The sequence below is a fragment of the Prionailurus bengalensis genome, chromosome A1 (assembly GCF_016509475.1).
Source record: "Prionailurus bengalensis isolate Pbe53 chromosome A1, Fcat_Pben_1.1_paternal_pri, whole genome shotgun sequence".
Classification (NCBI taxonomy): Eukaryota; Metazoa; Chordata; class Mammalia; order Carnivora; family Felidae; genus Prionailurus; species Prionailurus bengalensis.
In genome coordinates, this window is record NC_057343.1 from 232,607,013 (window position 1) to 232,629,665 (window position 22,653).

The window sequence follows — 22,653 nt, forward strand, 5'->3', positions numbered from 1 at the left end:
CCCAGGTCACCAGCTGCCGTCGGCCCATTCCAGCACAGTGTGGGGCTGTGGGAGGCAGACTGCGGGGGGGGGGGGGGGGACTGCGGGCGTGGGGGGCGAGTCTGTGCGTACAGGGGGCCCCTCCTCTGTATTCCTCAGGGCACTGTATCCCTGTTAGAACCCTCTGCTCATTTTTCTGGCCTTTTCCACTCTAACTGGGCTACTTGAAGGCAGACACCATACCTCGATTCAACTACAGTACTCAGTACAGGGCAGGGCAACAAAATAGACACCAAACCGAAACATCGTGGGAGGGAGGAGAGGAGAGTGTTACCTCCTCGGACCCTTAATCCACTTGTGACAGCAGTTTCGTTTCCAACAAGAGTGGCTGTGAACTGTGGGGAGTGAGGGGTATGGCCACTTTCTGAGATTCACCATGCAGTCCCCTTTGCTGTAAAACCTCACAGATGCCCTGTGGTTCAGATAACATTTTGCCTACCACCACTGCATTTAAAATAAATAAAATAACACTTGGAGGGCGCCTGGGTGGCTCAGTCACTTAAGCGTCTGACTTGATTTCGGCTCAGGTCATGATCTTACGGTTCATGAGGCTGAGCCCTGCCTCAGGCTCTGGTGCTGAGCCTGCTGGGGATTCTCTCTCTCCCTCTCTGCCCCTCCCCCGCTCTCTCACACACCCTCTCTCTCAAAATACATAAACATTTAAAAAGTGTTTCTTAAATGCACTTGATTAAAAAGAAATCATCAAGTTTTGAACCTCGAAACAAAAGGATCTCTTCACATGGGGGCACTCAGGAGGAAAAAAGCTTCATGCAATTCTTTCCTTTTTCTCTGAGATTTACAGGCAGCTACATAAAATGGCTTTGATTGGTTTTACTCTTTTCCAAGTATCCACTTAAAGAGAAAACCTGCTGAGGCTCTGGCATGTGGATCTTGCTGAAGCGGGAGGCAGCTTGCCCGCAAGACGAGGGCCTTTACTGTTCCCCATGAAGATGGTCTAGCAATACAGTCAAGGGATGAGGGGAGAGGGATGTGTTCTCTGCAACTATCCTTCTAAATTTATACTGAAAACAGAATGGAGGAGCTATAATCATATATTAATTTTCTTATGTAATTATTATATTTAAAAAATACCTAGGGAGCCTGGGTGGCTCAGCTGGTTAAGCATTCGACTTTGGCTCAGGTCATGATCTCACAGTTCGTGAGTTTGAGCCTCCCGTCAGGCTCTGTGCTGACAGCTCGGAGCCTGGAGCCTGCTTCGGATTCTGTGTCCTCCTCTCTCTCTGTCCCGCCCCCACTTGCACTCGGTCTCCCTCTCAAAAATAAACATTAAAAAAAAAATTTTAATAACCTAGATTATCTACCTATGCTGATTAATAATGCACATTTCTGTAATTCTGAAGTAATTTTGCAACAAAGCAAAACAAACCAAAAAAACTAGGCTACAGCTAACATTCGCTTTATTCAATTTTGTTCTCTTGACTTAGAAGGCAACAACCAACCACATAAAAAAGGGAGCATTTTAGAATATATATACATAAAATTGGTCTGGGTGTCTAAGGTGTTTGCTTCAATAGAAAATTGACGTCCTAAATAACTAAGTGCTCTACGTACCATCTACAAGTCAGTTCCAGGCCTTACAGTCATTACATTTCCAGTTAAGGTATTGTATATTACTCTGCTGACACAAAACGAGGCACTCATACAAAATCATTGGGAATGAAATTGGGTATATACTGTCTTACACCTTTAATACTGTATTAGTAACAAGCATACTGTTGGAGATTATGTGAAAGAAACCCTTTCTCATGATGGCTGCTTTTAAAAAATGACACAGGGCAGTAACAGGGTGAAGAGAAAGTATGTGCCCGAGGGACAAATGAGATATAAGACAGCCCAACCAAGGGAGTTACAATCTCCACACACAAGGTTTTTGTTAATACTTTAGTGGCACGACATTTTGTCTTTTCTTGATGGCAACCGAGCAGGTAACATTCTAAAGGAGTATTTTGAACATAATCACTTTAAAATTTTACAAGTATAAAACTTATCACAGTAAGTAGAGAGCTTAAAATAGTCCTGAAAGTGAGAATGAGTAGCTAACTTGCGAAGTTGACAAAACTGCCAGTGTTCTTAGACCGGCACTGCATTCTCGGGTGTGTGTGTGTGGGGGGGGGGGGGGGGGGGGTAAACACAATACAGTGGAGAAATGTCCAGTGCTTCTTTGTTTTAAAAAGCCATGAATTCAACCTAAATTCAAGAATTACACTTTAATAATAGCATTTGCCAATACAGAAATGACATCTCTAAGACCAAATCATTTAAGAAAAAGTTATTCTCTGTTACTTGAATAAGGGAAAGAAAAAACACAAGGATCCACAGTAATAACAGCTATATTAAATGTTGAAATAAAAATTACTTTTTGTTTACATCTGGAATTGAGATGTCCAATTTCCACGGTTTCTCCAGAGAACTAACAGGAAAAAATCACCTAAAAACATGGAACTTTTTTAAGGCTAGCTATACATAAACCTCACATTGGTATTTTCTTGTTTTCGTCTCAACTATTAGCTTCAACAGTTTAAAACTCAAACATAATTTGCTAATAATGACAAATGCACACCTCATAATATGACCATTTGATAACTGGTCATGTGAAACTTACTCCCAAATGCTGATTTGTCTTCCATTTATAAACAATTAAAAATAAAGCAAAATGGTCTTCTTTTGTAATTAATTTCCTTGAAGACGGTTTTAGCCCAATGTAAAATGAAGCAAAACTACACTATTTTTTTTTTTTTATTCTACATGAAGGGCAGCAATACTAGAACTTTCTGAACCAGAGGTTTCAAATGTTCATGAGACTATTGATTAATAATAAAATTCTGGTGCTGCCCATGTAAATGTTATGTCAGCAAACGCTTTCCTTATGAAAGTTTTCATCTTATTAAAAACAGGACAGAGCACAACTGAAAACCAAGAGGAAATCCTTAGATACAACAAGATAAAGTATCTGCCGGTGAAATGGAGGGCAAGATTTTCACCATTCGTGTATGTTCATATATATGTATGTTTTTCTTTTCAGTTCTTTTTTTTTTTTTTTTACAAAATATCTGATAAGATTCATTTAAAATTTTGTAGAATAACAATTTTTAATTTTTTGTGGTATCTGCCTAGCTCTCTTTCCGATAAAATGGATAAATGTGTTCAATGACTTTATATCAAGATCTATAAATTCTCTGAAAATTTTAAAAAGAAAGCTAAATTAATATAATCAAGTTCTATGCCCAATTGATAATATTTTTCTCCCAAAGAGAACAATTTATATATAGACACGTACCACGATAGGTGGCAGTACATTTTAAAATGCTCCTAATTTTTTAAAGTAGGATTCCATTTCCACATAAACGCAGGGCTAGCAAAGACCTTATTTCAAATACAAGGGAAAGGACTGCTACAAAGTGCCAGAGGGTGTTCACACTGAACCCCATGTCAAGCTTGTTTTTTTTTTTTTTTTTTGATACTGATGTTTTACACTATATTTTAAGGTAAAGTAATTACCACCTCAGGAAAAACTGTTGAAATGTAAAACCACCAGACTACGTCTGCTTTTGTGGTAGCTTACGTTTGGCTGACTTTCATATTTAAAGAATCTTCAGGTTTAAGTCTACAGATCTTAATACTATATGGAAACTCTTTAAGAGTTCCTGAAGACCTCTGCTGCCCATTTTCTCTGACAACATTCAAAACACAAACACCACCCTTACAATATACCATTACCATTAAATACTGGGATCGTGTGCCCAACTGTTGTATTGCTCTAAATACTTCATTCTTGAAGCTTTGGTTCTCAGGGAAAACCAGATCTGTAAGTGTTCAGTATTCTGAGATTTTACAGCACATTTCCAATGAAACACCTTCTTCACTCCTATGTCAAAAAGGCCAGCTCGAGCCAGCTTCCTTCAGGACGGGTAAAATCAAACTGGTTTCATTTGTAGTTTTCTTCTGTAAACAAAAAGCTCTGGAAACTTTGGGATTTACTCATGGAAAACTAGGAGAAATGGACTCCCTAATCCTGACCCAACGGGGTGCCCCAAGCAGCAGGACCAGGTGTTCCATCTAGGCTGCCTTCCCTGGCGCTGCCGATCTAAGACCACAAACGACGTGTGCATTTAGCTAACACCTCAGCGTGTCCTAATTCCAGTATGATGCGGTACTGTTGTTGACAGTATTCTAGAAGACTTGCGATCCGGCATGACTTTTGGCTACTGCTGCCAAAGAGAAAAAAAACGACAACTGTGTGTGGAAAAGGGGGGCTGGAGAGAACTAAGGAAAACGTTCTTGTGGACTTTTTTTTTTCTCTAAGTATAGACATGCCCCGAACAAGCACAAAAGCCCAACCCCTAATGCTGATCACTAGGAATATTAAATTATCAAAATTAAAAATAATTTCCTCACCTAGCACAAGATACTATACAATATTATAAACACAGACACATGAAAAAAAATCAGGCAGTAGAAAATGTACAACAGCTTTGGTGTTATACAAAATAACTTCCAAAAACGATCGACAGTGAAGCACAAAGTCCATGTTCTCTTACCACAGACACTCCACTGCTGATTTCTACTTGTTTCCTTTCAAGTTCTTGGTAAGGTCTGAACAGCCAAGAAAGACAGAATGCACAGTTTACTTAATAAGAACTGCTAGGAACACCGGGATACCGCGCTCCAAAGGACGTCGTGAAAAAGTTTTGCCTCTGCACTATGGCTCTGTGGCACATTTCCTGTCAAGATCACAGCAGGTCCAAAATAAAGTGACAACTAGATTTAATAAATTAATATACATTTTGTTTAAAGATGTACAATGCACATTCTGTTTAATCCACGGTTTTAGGGTATCCAGGAACTTCTATTTACACATGTACAGACCTCAGACAGCAACGATGGTGGAAGATGCAGGAAGGGCGGCAGGGCCCTGCACGCTGCTTCTCCGAATGCTGAGAACACAAGTCAAATACAGTTAACTTAAAAACAATGCTGAGAGATCACTGGGAAAAATCTCCCAGAGAGAAGTCCACAAAAAAGGACACGTAAAGGCAAGGGGAAGGTCAAGGTAGTTGAGACAACCACTTTATTCTTGGGACGACTGTGCAGGTGGTGGAGATGTGCCTTGTTTGCCAGATTTCCGTTCGTAATTCACGAGGCGTTGGCCCACAAGGTATCTAGGTTGTAAAAACAGGGTGGTTACTCTCTTATATGATCCCACATATTAAAATATTCTTCCTAAGAGCAGCCAGTGATACATTTTTTGAATGCAAATCAGATCACTCCCACTTAAAACCCTTCAATGGTCTGAAGGGGAGTGTAGAATGAACACTGGCAACAGGCACATAAGCAGGCAGCTCACGGCGAGGCGAGAGCAGCAAACGTCGGAAGGCCTCGGATCCCACGCAATGGCGTGTGTCCTCTGGCCCGAAGGCTGGGGCTCTCGTGCACACGCAGACACCGGGGGGTAAGAGACAGTCAACTGACTCAGGGCATTTATCTGTTAGGAATATTTTCTTTTTTTTTTTTTTTTTTTTTAAATTTTTTTTTTCAACGTTTTTTATTTTATTTTTGGGACAGAGAGAGACAGAGCATGAACGGGGGAGGGGCAGAGAGAGAGGGAGACACAGAATCGGAAACAGGCTCCAGGCTCTGAGCCATCAGCCCAGAGCCTGACGCGGGGCTCGAACTCACGGACGGCGAGATCGTGACCTGGCTGAAGTCGGACGCTTAACCGACTGCGCCACCCAGGCGCCCCAGGAATATTTTCTAAAACAGCTCAGAAGACAGATCTGAAGAAACAGAAAGCTAGGTAGAGAGGAAAGTGGATCAGAAGAGCTCTAGTTCTAGAGAAAAGGAGCAACCCAAAGGCAAGAGTCTCAATGAGGTCAGAGGGGAGAAGGCAGAGAAGTGAGCATGTGCAAGGGACGAAAGGAAGGAGGTTACGGCCCAACAACAGAGCGTTACACGTCCCTAAGTCACGTGCCGCAATGATACGGAGGTCAGGGCAAAGGGTGCAGGGCTACAGCACCAGACACAGAAGTGACCACGGCTGGCGTGACCAGACACCACATCCCCAGGACAACGGCAGCGGTTGTGGAGAAGCAGGGGGGCCTCCTGACCCTGGGGCCCGGGCTGCAGGCTGAGCCTCGGAGGAAAGTGGGTGAGAGCCGACTGTGGCCACGAGCGGCAGGAGGCTGGGGTACACGGTGCCCATGTGAAGTCAGCTCTGCAGACCCACGAGTGGCCACTCGGTCCTCAGCCACCTGTGCGAGCACGGGACAGCAAAGCCGGCACGCGACAGGCTGGCCCGGGAGCTGGGTCTCTGAGACCCAATTTACTCACTCGCCAATAAAACGAGGACAGCAGTACTGTGCCCCATGACTGCTGTAAGAAATAAGAAGCACACAAAAGCCACGGCAACAAAGGCCTGGCATGTGCTGGACTCAGTGTAGTGACTTTCACTTTTCACCATTACTTTCGCTTCTTCGACTTTCACCACTTTTCCACCAACACACACCAGCCTCATGCGAAATTGTGGCAGTTTCTGCCGAGTAGTCTCACGTCACTTTTTAAAGCATTTCACTAACCCTATTGCTTCTTCATCCATGATCCCACGGTATAATCCTCGTTCTTTTTCTCTCACCAGTCCTTTTCCTGATGTTAACTACTCCTTTCCCTCACAGTTAGTTCCCCCACCAGTGTATTTTTAACTGTGACGGCTTATCAATGTTTTAAACAATGACAACTGGATGCTAATGTATCCTGATGCTAATGTCAGGCACTGCCTGACACACCCATAATCACAAGATACACCAAGTTATGCCAAAAATGGGGTTGACGTTATGGCAATGAAAAAGCAATGAAAAGCAGAGACAACAGTGATTTTAATTCATTTGCCCAGGACCAAAAAGGAACTCAGTGCAGAGAAAGGAGACTCTGAGCCCACCGCCCACTCTCCCTAATGACCGAGCACCCTCTCGTGCCCACAGCCCGCCCCGCACACCCCACGAGCAGAGCCTGCTCCCTTTCCGATGCGGCTGGACCGGTGGAAACCACGGCACCCGAGGCGCGGCCTCAAGGGAGCCTGCCCTTCACAGTTTGCTATGCGAAGAACGAACGTGGGAGAAGAGCGTACACTGGGCTGCAGCAAAAGAGCAGAAAATAATGAGTAAGACATGCTCCAAGGTAGGCAGGAGAGACCGCTGGGGCAGACGAGCAGGGTAGGGGACAAGGGTGAGGAAGAAAGCAGCAAAAAGCCGAGGCCATGTCTCGTCTGCACTGTCTGCAGAATGTACTCGTCGGCCTAAACGACTGAAGTGAGAAAAATGGGACATTCACCATTGAAATCCCCTCTCTGTTCTTTCCCGGTAGACAGAACTTTACAGACTGCCCAAGTATACTTGGGTTTTTTGTCAGTGAATGCTTTGGAAAAGCCTTGAACACCCTAAATTTCATCTTTTTTTTTTTATTCGCTTAAATTCAAGTGAGTTAACATACAACGTAGTACTGGTTTCCAGACTAGAGCCCAGTGAGTCATCACTTACATATAACACTCAGTGCCCATCACAACAAGCACCCTCCTTCACGCCCATCACCCATTGACTCATCCCACACCTCCCCTCCCCTCCAGCAACCGTCAGTTTGTTCTCTGTATTTAAGAGTCTCTTATGTTTTGTCTCCATCCCTGTTTTTATCTTATTTTTCCTTCCCTTCCCCTATGTTCATCTGTTTGGTTTCTTAAATTCCATATATGAGTGAAATCATAGGATAATTGTCTTTCTCTGCCTGACTTATTTTGCTTTGCAGAATACACTCTATGTGTCGTTGCAAATGGCAAGACTTTCTTTTTGATGGCTAATATTCCACTGTGTATATGTATGTGTGTATAGACACACAGACACACAGACACACACAGACACACAGACACACACACACACACACACACACACACACTCTTTACCCATTCATCAATCGATGGACATCCGGGCTCTCTCCATAATTTGGTGCTGCTATAAACATTGGGGTGCATGCGCCTCTCTGAATTAGCATTTCTGTATCCTTTGGATAAATACCTACTAGTACAACTGCTAGGTTGTAGGGTAGTTCTATTTTTAATTTTTGGAGGAACCGCCACACTGTTTTCCAGAGTGGCTGCACCAGTTTGCGTTCCCACCAACAACAGTGCAAAAGTGTTCCCCCTTATCCACATCCTTGCCAACATCTGTTTGTTTCCTGAGTTAATTGTAGCCACTTCAACAGGTGTGAGGAGGTATCTCATGTCTAAACGAGAGTGTTGTTAACAATGAAACAAGACAACACGTGTAAACTGGGACTCTTCCTGGCAAACCAGGATGGAGTTATATTATAACTCACTCTCTCTGCCAGCCACCATTTGGCTTTGTTAGGACATGGAAGGTCAGACGGCTGTTATCCCCAGAACGTGTTTTCCTTGGCTGTCCTCAATCTCTCATGGAGCAGAGGTCACAGTTTCCCTCAAACAGAGGCCCTACAGTACTTCTGTAGGAACCTTACAGCCTCTCTTGGCAATGGTCAGAGTGACCCAGTGGCCCCTGGTTGCAGGTAGAGCTTAGGTGGGCCAAGTCCTCATACAGGCGTATTTTTACCTAAAACTATTTAATGTACTGTCAGACCAAAACATTAGGAAACAGACTAAAAACTATTTAGAATAGGCATTAAAGCCTTCCTCCCTTTACTTGCTTCTCCCAGTCTTGTTCATCTCCAAAAGTGACAGCTCCCTATCCCCAGTGGAATCCTTGATAACACTGTCTTTTACATCTTACATCCAATCTGTTAGCAAATCCTTAATTCTACCTCAAAACGTATCCAGAATCTGAGCACTCTTCTCAACTATGATTTATCACATTAGAAACAGAAATTAAGAGAGACATCTTAAAAACAGATAAACGGAAATCTAGACTTACTTGTCATTTTTAATATGTTCATAAAGGCGCTTAAACTGGCGGACCTGGAAGGACAAGATCCCCATCAATACCACAACCATCAGTAAAAACGGATAAATTCGCCGATGGACCAAGTTTTGCATTTCTGCAGTAACACCTGTAAAACAAAGAAAGGGCAAACTAAGTGTATATGGAATGACCGTGAAATAAAAATATGTCCTTCCCCCAGGAGGCAGGGCTGGGAGGTGCTTAACTGAAGCTGACGCTTGCCATGTGAAATGCTTTAAATAAAGGCCATGCTGGGGCGCCTGGGTGGCTCAGTCGGTTAAGCGGCCGACTTTGGCTCAGGTCATGATCTCGCGGTCCGTGAGCTCGAGCCCCGCGTCAGGCTGTGCTGACCGCTCAGAGCCTGGACCCTGTTTCAGATTCTGTGTCTCCCTCTCTCTCTGACCCTCCCCCGTTCATGCTCTGTCTCTCTCTGTCTCAAAAATAAATAAATGTTAAAAAAAAAATTTAAAAAAAAAAATAAATAAATAAAATAAAGGCCATGCTGGAACCATCAAGAGGATGTTCACCAGACAGGAACAATGAGACTTATTCTTTTGAAAGGTCATTGTGGCCACAGTGTGGAGAGTGAATTAGTGGCGGTGGCTTCAAATTAGGGAAACCAGACAGGAGGCCACTGAGGTTAAGGTAAGAGCCACAGGGAAAGGTGCCTGGTTAGAGAATGGCTTCTGGAGGCTGGGGCAGCGGGACTTGGGGACCATGTGAGTAGGAAGGTGACACAGATGACCTACAAGGTTTCTGACCCATGCAAATTCTGGATGGTAATGCTAAGTACTAAGAGACAGAATTCAGTAGAAAAAAAAGATTTGGAGGGGAAACTTTGTGCTTCTAATTTTGAAAATATGCTGGGTTTAAGGTCCTGTGAGGACCTGTGAGCATGTAATTGACAAGCTAATATCTAGCTGTGGGGCGTCTGGGTGGCTCTGTTGGTTAAGCATCCGACTCTTGATTTCAGCTGAGGTTATGACCTCACAGTTCATGGGTTCAAGCCCTGCGCTGGGCTCTGTGCTGACAGTGCACAGCCTGCTTGGGATCCTCTCTCTCTCTCTCTCTTTGCCCCTCCCTTGCTAGTGTGCATGTGCGTGCTCTCCCTCTCTCCCTCTCTCTCTCAAAATAAACTTAAAAAAATAATATCTAGTTACTAATATAACAACACTTCACCTTGATTTTACAAGTATGGGATCACAGCACTTCTAGTCAGGAGAAGACAACCTGAAGGAAAGCTGTACCTATTTTGAGGACAGTGTAAATATCAATACTTCCTCACTTGCCTAGAGAAAAAACTGTATCAAGGAAGTTTATGATTCCCCAAATCTTGCCCTAAGTAGTCAAATCGAAGAAAAAGAGTCTTGCGAAATCACTGTTTTAGCTGGATTTATATTCACAAATTAATCATCTGGAGCCAGACAGCCTATGGCACTGGAAGTGCCGAGAAAGTAGTGATGTTAACAGGTGCCGTCTCCAGCTCCCTGGCCAGCATTACCCACCTAGTAAAGGAACGACTCCAGACGCGATGACGTAAGGTACGCACAGGGAAAGCAAGAGCACAGAGATCACTGGTGCTGCCAGTTTACGAATGATATAGTGAAGGTCGATGTTCCGGATGCCATTTGCATAAACCTGAAACGTGAGGGAGAAAATTAGAAAAAGGGAGACAAGACAAATTCCCCCAAGTTGACAGAGCAATCTCTACTGAATCCAAGCCACAGGGAGTTGAATCTATTGGTGATTTTTTCCGAAGTCAAGACAAATTCTGAACACAAATGTTAAGTACGGTGCCCAGAAGTCGTTACAGAAATGCATTTATTTCCTTACACTTTGAGGTTAACTCTGCAAAGGGATGAAACAATAAAACACTAGTCTAGAATCCTAACTATACTAGCCCTGCACTATACAATACTGGATACACCCAATAATATGAGGTGAAGACCACATCGTAACCCCAAACAACTACTCACATACGTGTGTAAGAATGATCTGTGTTATTAATCAAGATTACGTTCGTTTTATCTGAATATGAAAGAAAACATTATAAGCAGGGAACATGTTTCTGATAAGCTTGTATAAATCAAATTTTAACCGAAGATATTTTACGTGAAAATTTAGTATGAAAGAATTCTATGGTGAATTTTTTTTTTTTATGTCAAGAATTTCTCCAGTATTTTCATTATCTTATCCAGAAAGTTCTAATGAATAGCACTTCAGAGGAAAGGATGAATAGAAGTGGGAGAACCTTGGGAATAACGGAAAATAAAGATGGTGAGCAGAGGGGGACAGAACTGAAGACCTCTGTTCTTGCTTTCTCCCCAGCACCCCGCCTTCTCCTGGCCCGCAGCACAGAGTATTGAAGCACACTTCAACCAAGGGCCACAGCGCACGGACATGCTTGACAACAGGCTCAACCCTCCAAAGGCAACCAATCCCAGATGAATCTAAACTGATGCAACAAGACATCCCAGTGTTTCTCAACCATTTTGTTCAAACTTACACACACAGTATGAAAAAAGATCGTCTCAGAGAGCAAAATATTACAAAGATCAACAATGTTTCACAACGTCCAATTGCGAGGAAACCCTCTTCTCCACATTTCTTGGCAAGGGCCAGAGTCACACCTGGAGACTCCCAAGTGGATGCAAACACACGGCCACTTCCTGGCGCTCCTACCCCCACAAATCTCCGGGGCCAGGATTTTTCTGACAATTTTCTTGTGCATACTGAGCTGGGAACTACTGTCTTTATCTCCTATACATCTGTTTCCTGCAACAGAACGCCGAATCTATTTGACGCTGACCTAAGGATAAGAGGATTGTCCACAAGTACGTTTTCTAGTCAACTAAAATTTAAAGAAATAAGTACCAAAATCTGTTATGTTGGCTATTTTAGATAGAAATCTTCCTAAAGCAAATTCTCATACTTCCCAGCCTTATTACCAGAGTACAGAGGCACAATGTATTTTTTTCAAGGTTATCACCATAATGATCAAGGTATCGGACAGTTCCATAATATGATAATAATAACCTACATGCTATGTAGTAAAACATTCCCTAACAGCTCTGCTTTTTTTTTCATTAAGATTGTTTTTATTTTGTATTTTAATTATTTTTTAAGGCTTTGGGATATGTTTTTTAAGTCTTTTTTTTTTTTAAGTTTATTTATATTGGGGGGGGAGAGAGAGTGAGCCCAACAGTGCACAGGGGCATGTGCAAGCGGGGGAAGGGCAGGAAGAAACGGAGAGACAGAGAATCCCAAGCAGGCTCCGAGCTGTCAGCACAGAGCCCCATGTAAGGCTCAACCCCACGAACTGTGAGGTCATGACCTGAGCTGAAAGATGCTTCATCAACTGAGCCACCCAGGCGCCCCAACGTTTTTATTTTAATTCCAGTTAGTTAACATATAGTGTTATATTAGTTTCAAGTATACAGTATCAGCTTTACTTTTTAAATTATTTTTTCCCCTGCCCTTGATTTACTGTCTTGAACAGTAACCTCTTTATTCGACTACAGATTTAGAAAACTGAGTACCAAGCGTACATCAGAACTTCCCTGAAACAAACCACATGTACTAATTTTTGCCTTTACTTCGGAGCTTTAGGTACTGTAAGCCACTGGTTAAACTTCAGATAAGGGAAATCTTGGGATGCTGGGTGGCTCAGTTGGTTAAGTGTCCAACTCTTGATTTTGGCTCAGGTCATGATCTCAGTTTGTGAGATGGAGTTCTGCATGGGGCTGACAGCACAGAGCCTGCTTGAGACTCTCTCTCTCTCCTCTCTCTGCCCTTCCCACGCACTGGTGTGTATGTGCTCTATCTCTCTCCTTCAAAATAAATACAAAAACATTTTTTAAAAAAAGGAGAAAGTCTTAAGAATGGTTGATGAAAATTCATGGTGATAAAATAGCAAACTGTCTTCTTAGAAAAAAAAAGTTACATATACTTATTAGAGAAAATGCAGAAAACTCAAAGGTGGAAAATGAAACTTAAGCACCCCAGCAGCCAAGCACCACCCCTGCCCCACCTAGTCTCTCCTGAAAGCGAACTCTGCTCACCTGCTCAATTACTGTCTTTAACCACCACTGAGGGCCCATCAGGGTTATAGCTGCGATGATTTTGGCATGAAGGACTCCAAGTGCCCAGTCCTAGGAAATAAAAAACCATTTAAAAGGTGTTTGTTTTCAGCAATAAACTCAGCAGACAGGCTATACATTTTCTTGAATATTTCATTTCAAAACAGAAGTCCTACAGGATTAGTAACAATTTTACAGAAGATGAACATACACTAGAAAAATCCAGGGAAATTTCCCCCTAAGAGCTCAAGTTCAATCTTTCTAATGAAACTCATTCTATTATCTTTTAGAAACCTACATTATTTCCCCAGGAGAATGAGGAAACGTGTCAACATTAACGGGGATCTCAAAAGCAAGTGAAACAGTGCCATGATTTTACTTCATCAACCGTCTTAAGCTGCTATGTTGCCTTCAGCTGAGCTAACACTACATCAAAACAAGCCTGTGGAGCCATGTTTGGCCTGAAGAAACCACCCCGAAGGCTCAGAGAGTTTTCAGCTCTAGTACTGCTGAACTGTTATTAGAGCCTCTACCGCCCATACCAGCTCTCCACCAGGCCGCCAGAAATATCACCACCCCCATCACAAGTCAGATCACATAAGGACAGTCTCCTGCTTACAACTCGGAAGTCCTCCTGAGCATGGCACACAAAGTCCTTCATAACCCGGTCTCTGGGTTTGTTTTTTTAATGTGTTTTTTAAAAAGTAACACATTAACATTTAGATGTACTCTTACATAAAATCAAAACCTTTGCAGAGAAGGCTGGAGTCCTCTGTGACTACCAGCCCAAAACCCGATCGCTCCCCAGCAATGACCACTGTTAACGTACCCTCCACGTTTTTCCCCTGTGCGTTTACTTGTATCTATATATCTACATCCCATAGAAATGATGCAGCATCATTTTTATATGAACTTTGCCCATACTGTTTGTCAGCCCTCTTCACTGTCTACCATCTTCAGGCTGATGTGATTTACTGCTCTGCTTGGTTTGTATTCTGAGCACCTTCTTCAAATGAGGTGAAAGGCTGATGTATGCACTGAATTCTTGCTATCCCAAATATGGCTCTTCACCCTGACAGACAAATGGCTGAATGACATTCTGCCTCGGTACAGGAGGCCTGGTTTTTGTACCTTTTATTGCAATTGTCTATAAATGCTCTTCTGCCGTATGGTTTTGTGTGTTACAGAAAAAAGTCCATTACCAATATGATTTTCTGTTTCGAGGTTTATGATTTCTCTTTACCTTTAGGACTCAGAATTCTATCTTACCAAGATATGCCCCAAATTTTTCTCATCAATGTCCATTTCACCAAACCTGATGAGCTTTTAACCTACAGAATCAGAACTGTCTTCAATTCAGTTAAATTTTTCTATTTCATTATACACCGCTCATTTCTGCACTCTGGAGCCCTTATTAGGGGATGTTAGTTTCCCTGGATGTACTCTCCAAGGCCCTTACCTTTACCCTCAACTTCCTACTTGTTCAGTTTAGCTCTGTGCTCTGCAGTGGTCTTCCAGAAACACAGTGTGAACCTCAATGGTGACGACCCACGTCTTCAATTCACCTGCTGAATGTCTGAGATCCGTGCTATGTAGCACCACAGTTTCACTTTGTTTTACTGCCACCGTGTGTGTGTCTACACACATACTGCCCTTGATCACCTGTGTTTTTATTCTTCTATTTGGATGCTCAGGGTTTAGCAGGCATGTCATTGGGCACGTGTTCTCATCGCTCTGCCAGACCTTTCTTTCTGTGGTTGCTGTGCACCCCCTTAGATCAAGCATTTGTTATTTTTCTCTGCAGGTTCAATGAGGCTCAGGTCAGACTAAGAATATCCTAAAGGTTACAAAAGGACGTTTTAGCCTTTTAGACATTCGGATAGCAAGCCCCTAGTTCCCTACTCAGAACATGGTGAAGACTCCTTGCTTCATTCCTGTGCTATCCCAGGCCCCCAGGCAGGGGAGATTTGACTTGCAAATTCAGCTTTCTCTTGGCCTTTGGAGTCTAGAAGACACCCAGGTGAAGTTCATTTTCACCTGAGGCGGTCCACAGATTGCTGAGGTTCAAGCTCTTTCAAGAGCCACTGATAGCCAGTCTTTTCCCCCAGGACACACGGACACACACACGGACACACACACACACACACACACACACACACACACACACGGGTCCCTCTGCCAGACACGGACACACACACACACACGGACACACACACGGACACACACACACACACACACACACACACACACACACACACACACGGACACACACACGGACACACACACACACACACACACACACACACACACACGGGTCCCTCTGCCAGACACGGACACACACACACACACGGACACACACACGGACACACACACACACACACACACACACACACACACGGGTCCCTCTGCCAGAACTCCAAGGGCCCAGTCTCCCATAAATCTGCAGCCACTTAACACGGGAAAGGCAAGCAGCTTAGAGTCAGCTACGGAGAAAAAGCAAGCTGTTCTTATCCAGAATTTTAAGGACACCATGCTACGCATAGCCATCTACAACTTGTATTTTTCTCCTACTTACAAACATGACTGACAACTCGCTCTAACAAAACACACAACTCTACTTCCCTCTTTTTAACGGCTACATCAAGTGCCAAAGCAAAAATATATCACATTTTCTTTAGGCATTCTCTGCTGATGGACATGCAGGCTGCTTACGATGTTGGCATTAGAAACAATGACATGGTGGAGACAGCCCGGTCTGTGCCTCCCGCGCATGTCAATGTTCCCTTGCCGCGGATTCCGAAAAGTGAAACCACTGGGTCATAATACGTCAATATTCCTAAAACCGGAGCGTTTCCAGTCATTCTGCAGAAGGACGATGCTGGGTGCCGTCAACACCACAGGGACACACGTGTAACCACGCAAGCTGCATTTACTGCTCGCTGCCGTGAGGAAGGAAGAGCACACCGTCTGGGGAGCGTGGGGCGCTCGGTGAGAGTGCTGGAAGAGCTGACTGTAGGATTTCGGTTTGTGTGAAGTGATATGGGGGAAGGAAGGGCACAGGGCTTTGCTCCGTGTCAGATGCTCTTAGAAAGCAGAGGTGATCTATCCTGGGTATCTTAATATATCTTGCCCAGAAGCAGGGACCAACTGAGGCTAAAACTGTAGTTAGTAATGCAGCAGCGGCTAATGACGTTAGCTGGGAACGGGGGGTGTTTTCTCATTTTTGTGGTTTGGACAATGCTCACGCTTTGCCCATGTTCAGACATGGTTTTGAAAGGGTCTTGTTTTTGTCTTGACCCGTCACGGTCACAAAGTGGTCTTGTGTGATGCTGATGTTCTGTGAAACTGTTTCTGCCAGGAGGAGAACAGCAAGGCCCAGCCGATGCCAGGCCAGCACCTGAATGTCAGGGGCAATCTGCTCTGTTTCAGTGCCGCCCACTGAAATCGTACCCGTTTGTGGCATCTGCAGTGATCATTGCGTTAAGGCAGCGTCTGACTGACCCTTCCACAGTAAAGCTGTGTATTTTCCTTTGGGATATCAAGTAATGTGCAAGATGACACTTGGCCACCATTTAAATAACTACTTCCGCATCGTAGTGGTGTTGAAACATGCCTGCAAATTCTTCTTCCTAGGTGCTAGGGGTCTACACCGCCTTCCCTTGAACCTGGGCCCACCTCTGCGTCTTGTCTGGATCCACTACAACGGAGTGAAAATCAATACCGTGGGAATTCCGAGATGAGCAGCTCCTACCCTGTCTGTTGGGACACTTGTTTCTCTCAAGTACAAAGTAACAGGCCCCACTTCCTGGAGGCTACCCGGCTGTGAGGAAGCCCAGGTACATCCAGGAGCTCCAGCCGACAGCCCAGCTGGGGTAAAACCAACAACCGGCACCAACCCCCACATGTGACTGATGACTCTTCCAAAGGGTTCCGGCTGCTGCTGTCAAATCACACTCAGCTACTGTCTTCCCAGCCGAGGCCCCACACAACATGGAGCAGAGACCAGCCAATGTGCCCTGTCTTAATTTCTGACCCACAGACTGTGTAGACAAAATAAATGGCTGTTTTAAGCCACACCGTTGTGACATAACTTGCTATGTAGCGGTAGTAACTGAAGACCCATCAACTTTCACCTGACGGGTTCAGCATCCACTAACAGTCTTTGCTGAAATCACCTGTTTTGTGAACTATTGCAAAACAGTGATTTTTCTAATTGTTACTTCCTCTACCTTTATTAGCTGGTATTACTCCATAAAAAAAATAGCTTTCCTTCAGTCACTGATGCGATTTGACTACCCTGCAGTACAGACCTTACAGAAAGACGTCACATGTGCGTAACTTTCCCTTTGTTTCCCACTTCTCCAAGTCTAATCTAGAGCACACAGGATTATAGACAGCTCCACACATATGCTCTGTTTCACCACGTGGTCTGCCCAATCCCTCTTTCCTTGAATACACTTCTTCCTTTCTTGGCCACTCCTTTGTACTCTCTTCTAGGTTGTCCTAGACCTTGTCTCCTACAGAAAATCATACGTAACTCCTAAAGCCAGGATAAATACCTCCTACATGAGGCCACAGCAGCCTGTACTGCCCCAATCACAGTGCGGCCCACCTGGCACCTGTCTCGCCGATCGGCCCATAAGGTCCACAAGAAGTTCCTGCATTGGACTCATTTCCATCTGAGTTATATAATACAGGGTTTTAGCACACATTAGAGCACGAAAGTAAGTTATCTGCTGTTAAGTAAAGTTTGTGGAGTCTCTCCATCTGGAAAGTAGAGGAAGGGAAATACATCCTGCATAATTTTCATTTCCAATAAATCTACTCTCATACACTAAGAGGAAATAGAAACAAGGCTGAAAAGCCTATGAATGACTGAATCAATGCCTAGCTCTTCCCTTATGATCTCTTAAGAACTTGAAGCCTAGGATGCTAATTTCAGGCTCTAAATACTATAGAAAAGTAGTATTTTTCTTCCCCGATAGCTTTAAGACCTTTGCTGTGATCTACATAGGTTCCCTCAGAATGCTCTTTTTAATAAACCTGTGACTTTGTGAGAAAACATGCTGTGAGTATTCAAAAATGTAAGTTACTGCTTAAAGCCTCAAACCTAGAAGAAGCAAGGTATCTCATCTTAGCTAATAAGTGAAAAAACCAACACGTGTTAGTCTGTACCTTTAAAGATCAGGTGAAGCCTAAATAGTGACATTTTAAGCTATAAAGACCTTTTAAAGGAGTTAAATGACCTGTATATTTTGAAAGCAATTAATTAAAATGTACTATTTAATCAATTTTATAAGGGTTCCCAGAATAGAAAAAATTAGTCTTTCTAAACAAACTACTTAAAATCACTTTAAAAAAAAAAATCACAAATTTTTCTGATTCCAAATCCATAAAGAAATACCATGAGCAGAAGTCATGCACTTACCTGCCATGGGTAAAAAAGAGGAGTCTGATCCAAGGGAACCCGCAGGGGAGCGACAATAACCAGCTCAAACAGGAGCCCCAGCAGGAGCGGGACAACCCCGGCCAGCAGCACAGCGACTATCAAAGTCTTCATGATCTGCCAGCAAATGAGGCCATGTCACTAGAGAGTCTTTCTGGCTTTTAGCTAAACTCTATTCCACTTGGAACTTTATTTTTCTTCTTTAACCTGATGCCTAACGTAACAAATACATTACCTAAACACCTCACATACATATTATATCATTAAATGAATATGTATATCAAGCTCAAGCTATAATAAAAGCATGAAATTATTATACATTTCTGCTTATAAATTACAGAAGTCATTATTACATATATTAACCAGGTGGCTGTGCTGTTTTTCTCAAACTCATTCTCAGAAGTAGGCTTTCATTTGTCCAAGAAAAGCTACTGATTATCCCAGGCTCCTAATCCAATGAAGCCAACTCACAGGCTGACCTGTAACCCCGGAGGTGGACGGGTACAGGAGAAGGGCTCTGTAGAAACCCCAGTGAAGGTAATTAAACCCGCTGATCAAACTGGCTCCCTCTAGAATCCTCTGTGGCCCAACAGAACTATGATAACCAAAATGTCCTCTGTGTTGCCAATACAGTAGCCATTAGCTACATGGCTACTCTGTTAGCACAGCTCTAGAATTTGGACAAAGCAACAAAAAAATGAAAATAAAGTCAACACAGAGAAAACAATAGAGACTATGAAAGCACCACTACAGAATCCTGACAAAGAAATGAGTGCTTAAAGTGGCCCTGATGTCTGATGACCTCCCTTTCTCTTAACGTAGCCTCGGTGAGTACATTTGTTTCAACAAGAGACTAACATGACGTGGGTCATATAAAATGCAGTACTTGCTTTTTTAAATGGCATATCGATAATAGAAAACAGAAATAGAAAATTACCAAATGAAAACTGGTTATTAGCTGGTTTCCGTATTTTAAATATATTTAAGCGTCTCATTATCTTGTGAAATGAAACAGCAATTAAGCCCCTCCATTCATAATATATAATATATCTCAAGTTTTTCTTTCAACACTAATATTAACCTTTTAGTGAAATTAAAATCTAGATTCAGATACAAAACTAGGATTATACAAATGAAGAGGCATAAGCAGTGACCTAAACCTATTTAGCAAGCATAGCCAACATCACAATCAATCAATAAATCATCACACGTGGACGGTCATCTTACACTGACATTTTCCCCCACCTCTGTGCAATTAGGTACTTACTGAGTAATAATTTCCATTACTTACTACACTTTCACATTAGCCAAGACATTCTTGAATCAGCAATAGAAATGTGTAATTGAAGGAATACCATTTACATGAAAAACACAAACTTAATCCTGAAGTCAAGATTTTTACATATTCAAATAGATCAAAAAATCAAATTTTAGAAAAAATATCTTAAAATGTCTACTTAGACTGATTTTAAATTCTAAAGAGTATCTTATACCTTAACATTTCCAAAATAACTTCTAATTACATTACTTACTTAAGGGCCCTACTGGATCATGTAATAATATGATTTTCTTTTGACCCTTGAATTCATCCAACTGTGGTTCTCAGAATGAATCAGAAAGCTAATGTCTTAAAGGAATATCCCTTCTAATTAAAAATAAATCAACTCTTGACACCGTATACATAATGAAGAAACAAGAGTGAAAATATTTAAATAAATGACTAAAAATGTATCCACTACTCCTATCATACACCGATCAGTTCTGTAGGAGAAAAACCTACCATGAGGGACCACTCTTTAACCTTCTGGAAGATCACTCTGCGTCCCTGTGGCATCCAGGCCACCAGCACCGTCACTGCCCTTATGGTTAGCCAGCAAACATAGAGACCACAAGCAGCTGTGTAGAGCTCATGAATTTTGGCAGTCCCCGTCCAAAATGACATTAACCAACGGCCAGCAAATACTGAAAACAGAAAGGCTGATAAATGAGATATGTGGCTATCTATGTAAAGAGAACTATAATCTTGATGTCCTTCTGTTAGTATTTTCAATTATTTCAATCATTTTAAGTGATAAGTAAAAAGACATCACATTTTGATATGTCAATGTCTTCATTAAAAATAAGTAACAATAAGCCCCCCCCCCCCACACTCTAAAGAATGCAATTATTTGATTAAGACACAACTAAAACACAGGAGGAGGTCAGGGGACAAGCTCTCCTGTGACATCTACTCTGCCCGGCCCTGTTGATTACCTACTCTTTCAGAATGAAAGTGACTGAGGAGGTTGTTTCCATTGTTTTTACCACCAAATAAAATCATTACCACATAATAGCACAAAAGTGGGGAATTTAGTTATTATTTATGCTGTCAATACCTTCAACATTTAGGAACATTACAAGTAAGTCAGATTAACTTTCTTTCGGTTGGTTTGTCCATCAAGACAGAAAACTAAGCTTATTTTAATATGAAATGGGCACAGTAACATTTTAAAGCACAATAATCAAGGAACATATTAATTCTCTTAGAAAAAAGATCCAAATATTAAACAGATTTGAAAAGTGTCTTAACTTAAACAGATTTGAGAAGTGTCTAAATAACTGCCTCACACAAAGAGTTAATACAAAGAAATTCTGTAAGGTACCCATAAAAATCTAACTCAGGCAAGACCATTCCATATGGTAACTTTCTTCACTTGGTTACTTTTCAATAAGGCTAGAAAGAAGAGCAAGGCCCAAACGTCTTGCGTATTTTTCTATGGATCAAGTTCTTGTTAATACCGTGTTATTTGTTATTTTTAAATACCTAAAAGGAGCTAGTAGCTGTGCTGAGCATTCTCCATATATTATCTCAATCCTCCTAAGAACCCCTAAGCAGCCACTATTTCCATTTTGAAGATTAAGAACCTGGCCCAACCAAGGTCCCGTGAGGGTGGAGGCTGAATTTGAACTCATGCCTTGACCAATGAACCACAGAGCTCATGCTCTTGACCAATGAAGCACTCTGCCTCCAACTGAACTAAAGCAGCTCAGCGACTAAGTCTTACAAGCCACACTGCTGGCACCGACACTTCTCTGCAACTTCACAAAATGGTTTGGATGTGAAGATAAGTTATTGTTAAAGACAAATACACATAAATGTTATGTGAAATAAACACATGTGAATGTTAATTTGAAAAAGATATAAAAATCACTACTGGTAATTCTGTAGAAATGTTTAGTATTTTATACACACACATATATTTACATATATTGCTATCCCAAGGTTTTTTGTAGTTGCTGTGGTTGTTTATAGTTGGGTGGTTTTTAAAAATCTGATGGCCAGTTTCTATTCCATACTTCACACACTTCTACTTAAGGACGGGGTTAAAATTTTTAGTTTGTACTAAGTTATCATCAGCTGAACTGAAGCTACAGAAAACTAACCCATAGTGAGATTAGATTAACAGGGGAATATTTAGTTAACAATCTTCAGTGAAATTAAAGTACTTTTACTAACAAATTTGGATACTAAAACTAGGTTTCCTTCAACTTTTCAGTATTTCTGATAAAGACATGAAAATAGAACATTAAAACCACAAATGTAAAACTGTCCAAAGTTCAAAACCCAACTTTTCTCAGCAATGTATTTACTATGTTGCACCCAGCCGTTAATCAAACTTTGTTGAGAGCTGTGATATGAGGAGTAGTGAGCTTCCTACGAGCATAGTTCTAAAGGTCAAAGTTTATTATTCAGAAGCAGTTAAAAAAAAAAAACAAACCACCTTTATTTTTACCATTTTAAGTTAAATCACAATTCCTACAGATTAGAGAATATTCTCATTATTTTTAAAAACCTCACTCAACACTAAATTTCCTACTTGTTCCTTGACCTTAGCCCTCATGGAGAAACTCAAGTATTCAATACAAATCAGATTTAGAACATTATAGGAGCAGTGCTATACTTGAGATACTAAGTCAATACACATTTATGTACTTGTAAGAATGAAAAGTATCTTCCACTTAATGATTACTTAAGTGGCTAACATAGATCAGTAAGAATCAGGATTTTCTGGCTTGCTATACACAGTAACTGGGAAGGTGGGGGCAGCAAGCTGTTCCTGAGACTCTGTCACTG

General features: G+C 42.1%; 1 protein-coding gene across 2 annotated transcripts in view; it reads right to left on the reverse strand.

The window, feature by feature from the left end:
* Positions 1–1,440: 1,440 nt before the first annotated feature.
* MARCHF6 (membrane associated ring-CH-type finger 6) overlaps positions 1,441–22,653 on the reverse strand; it is a 77,102-nt gene continuing 55,889 nt past the window's right edge. Inside the window, exons 21-26 of one of the 2 annotated variants that reach the window (XM_043601039.1) lie at positions 20,320–20,501; positions 18,522–18,656; positions 13,076–13,165; positions 10,520–10,652; positions 8,988–9,123; positions 1,441–5,219 (exon numbers count right to left, since the gene is read on the reverse strand). In XM_043601039.1, the coding sequence (XP_043456974.1) occupies positions 5,129–5,219; positions 8,988–9,123; positions 10,520–10,652; positions 13,076–13,165; positions 18,522–18,656; positions 20,320–20,501 (767 nt within the window). In that variant the 3' untranslated portion in view covers positions 1,441–5,128. Of the gene's footprint in view, positions 5,220–8,987; positions 9,124–10,519; positions 10,653–13,075; positions 13,166–18,521; positions 18,657–20,319; positions 20,517–22,653 lie in introns of both variants that reach the window. The other variant, XM_043601033.1, reaches the window with a different exon arrangement.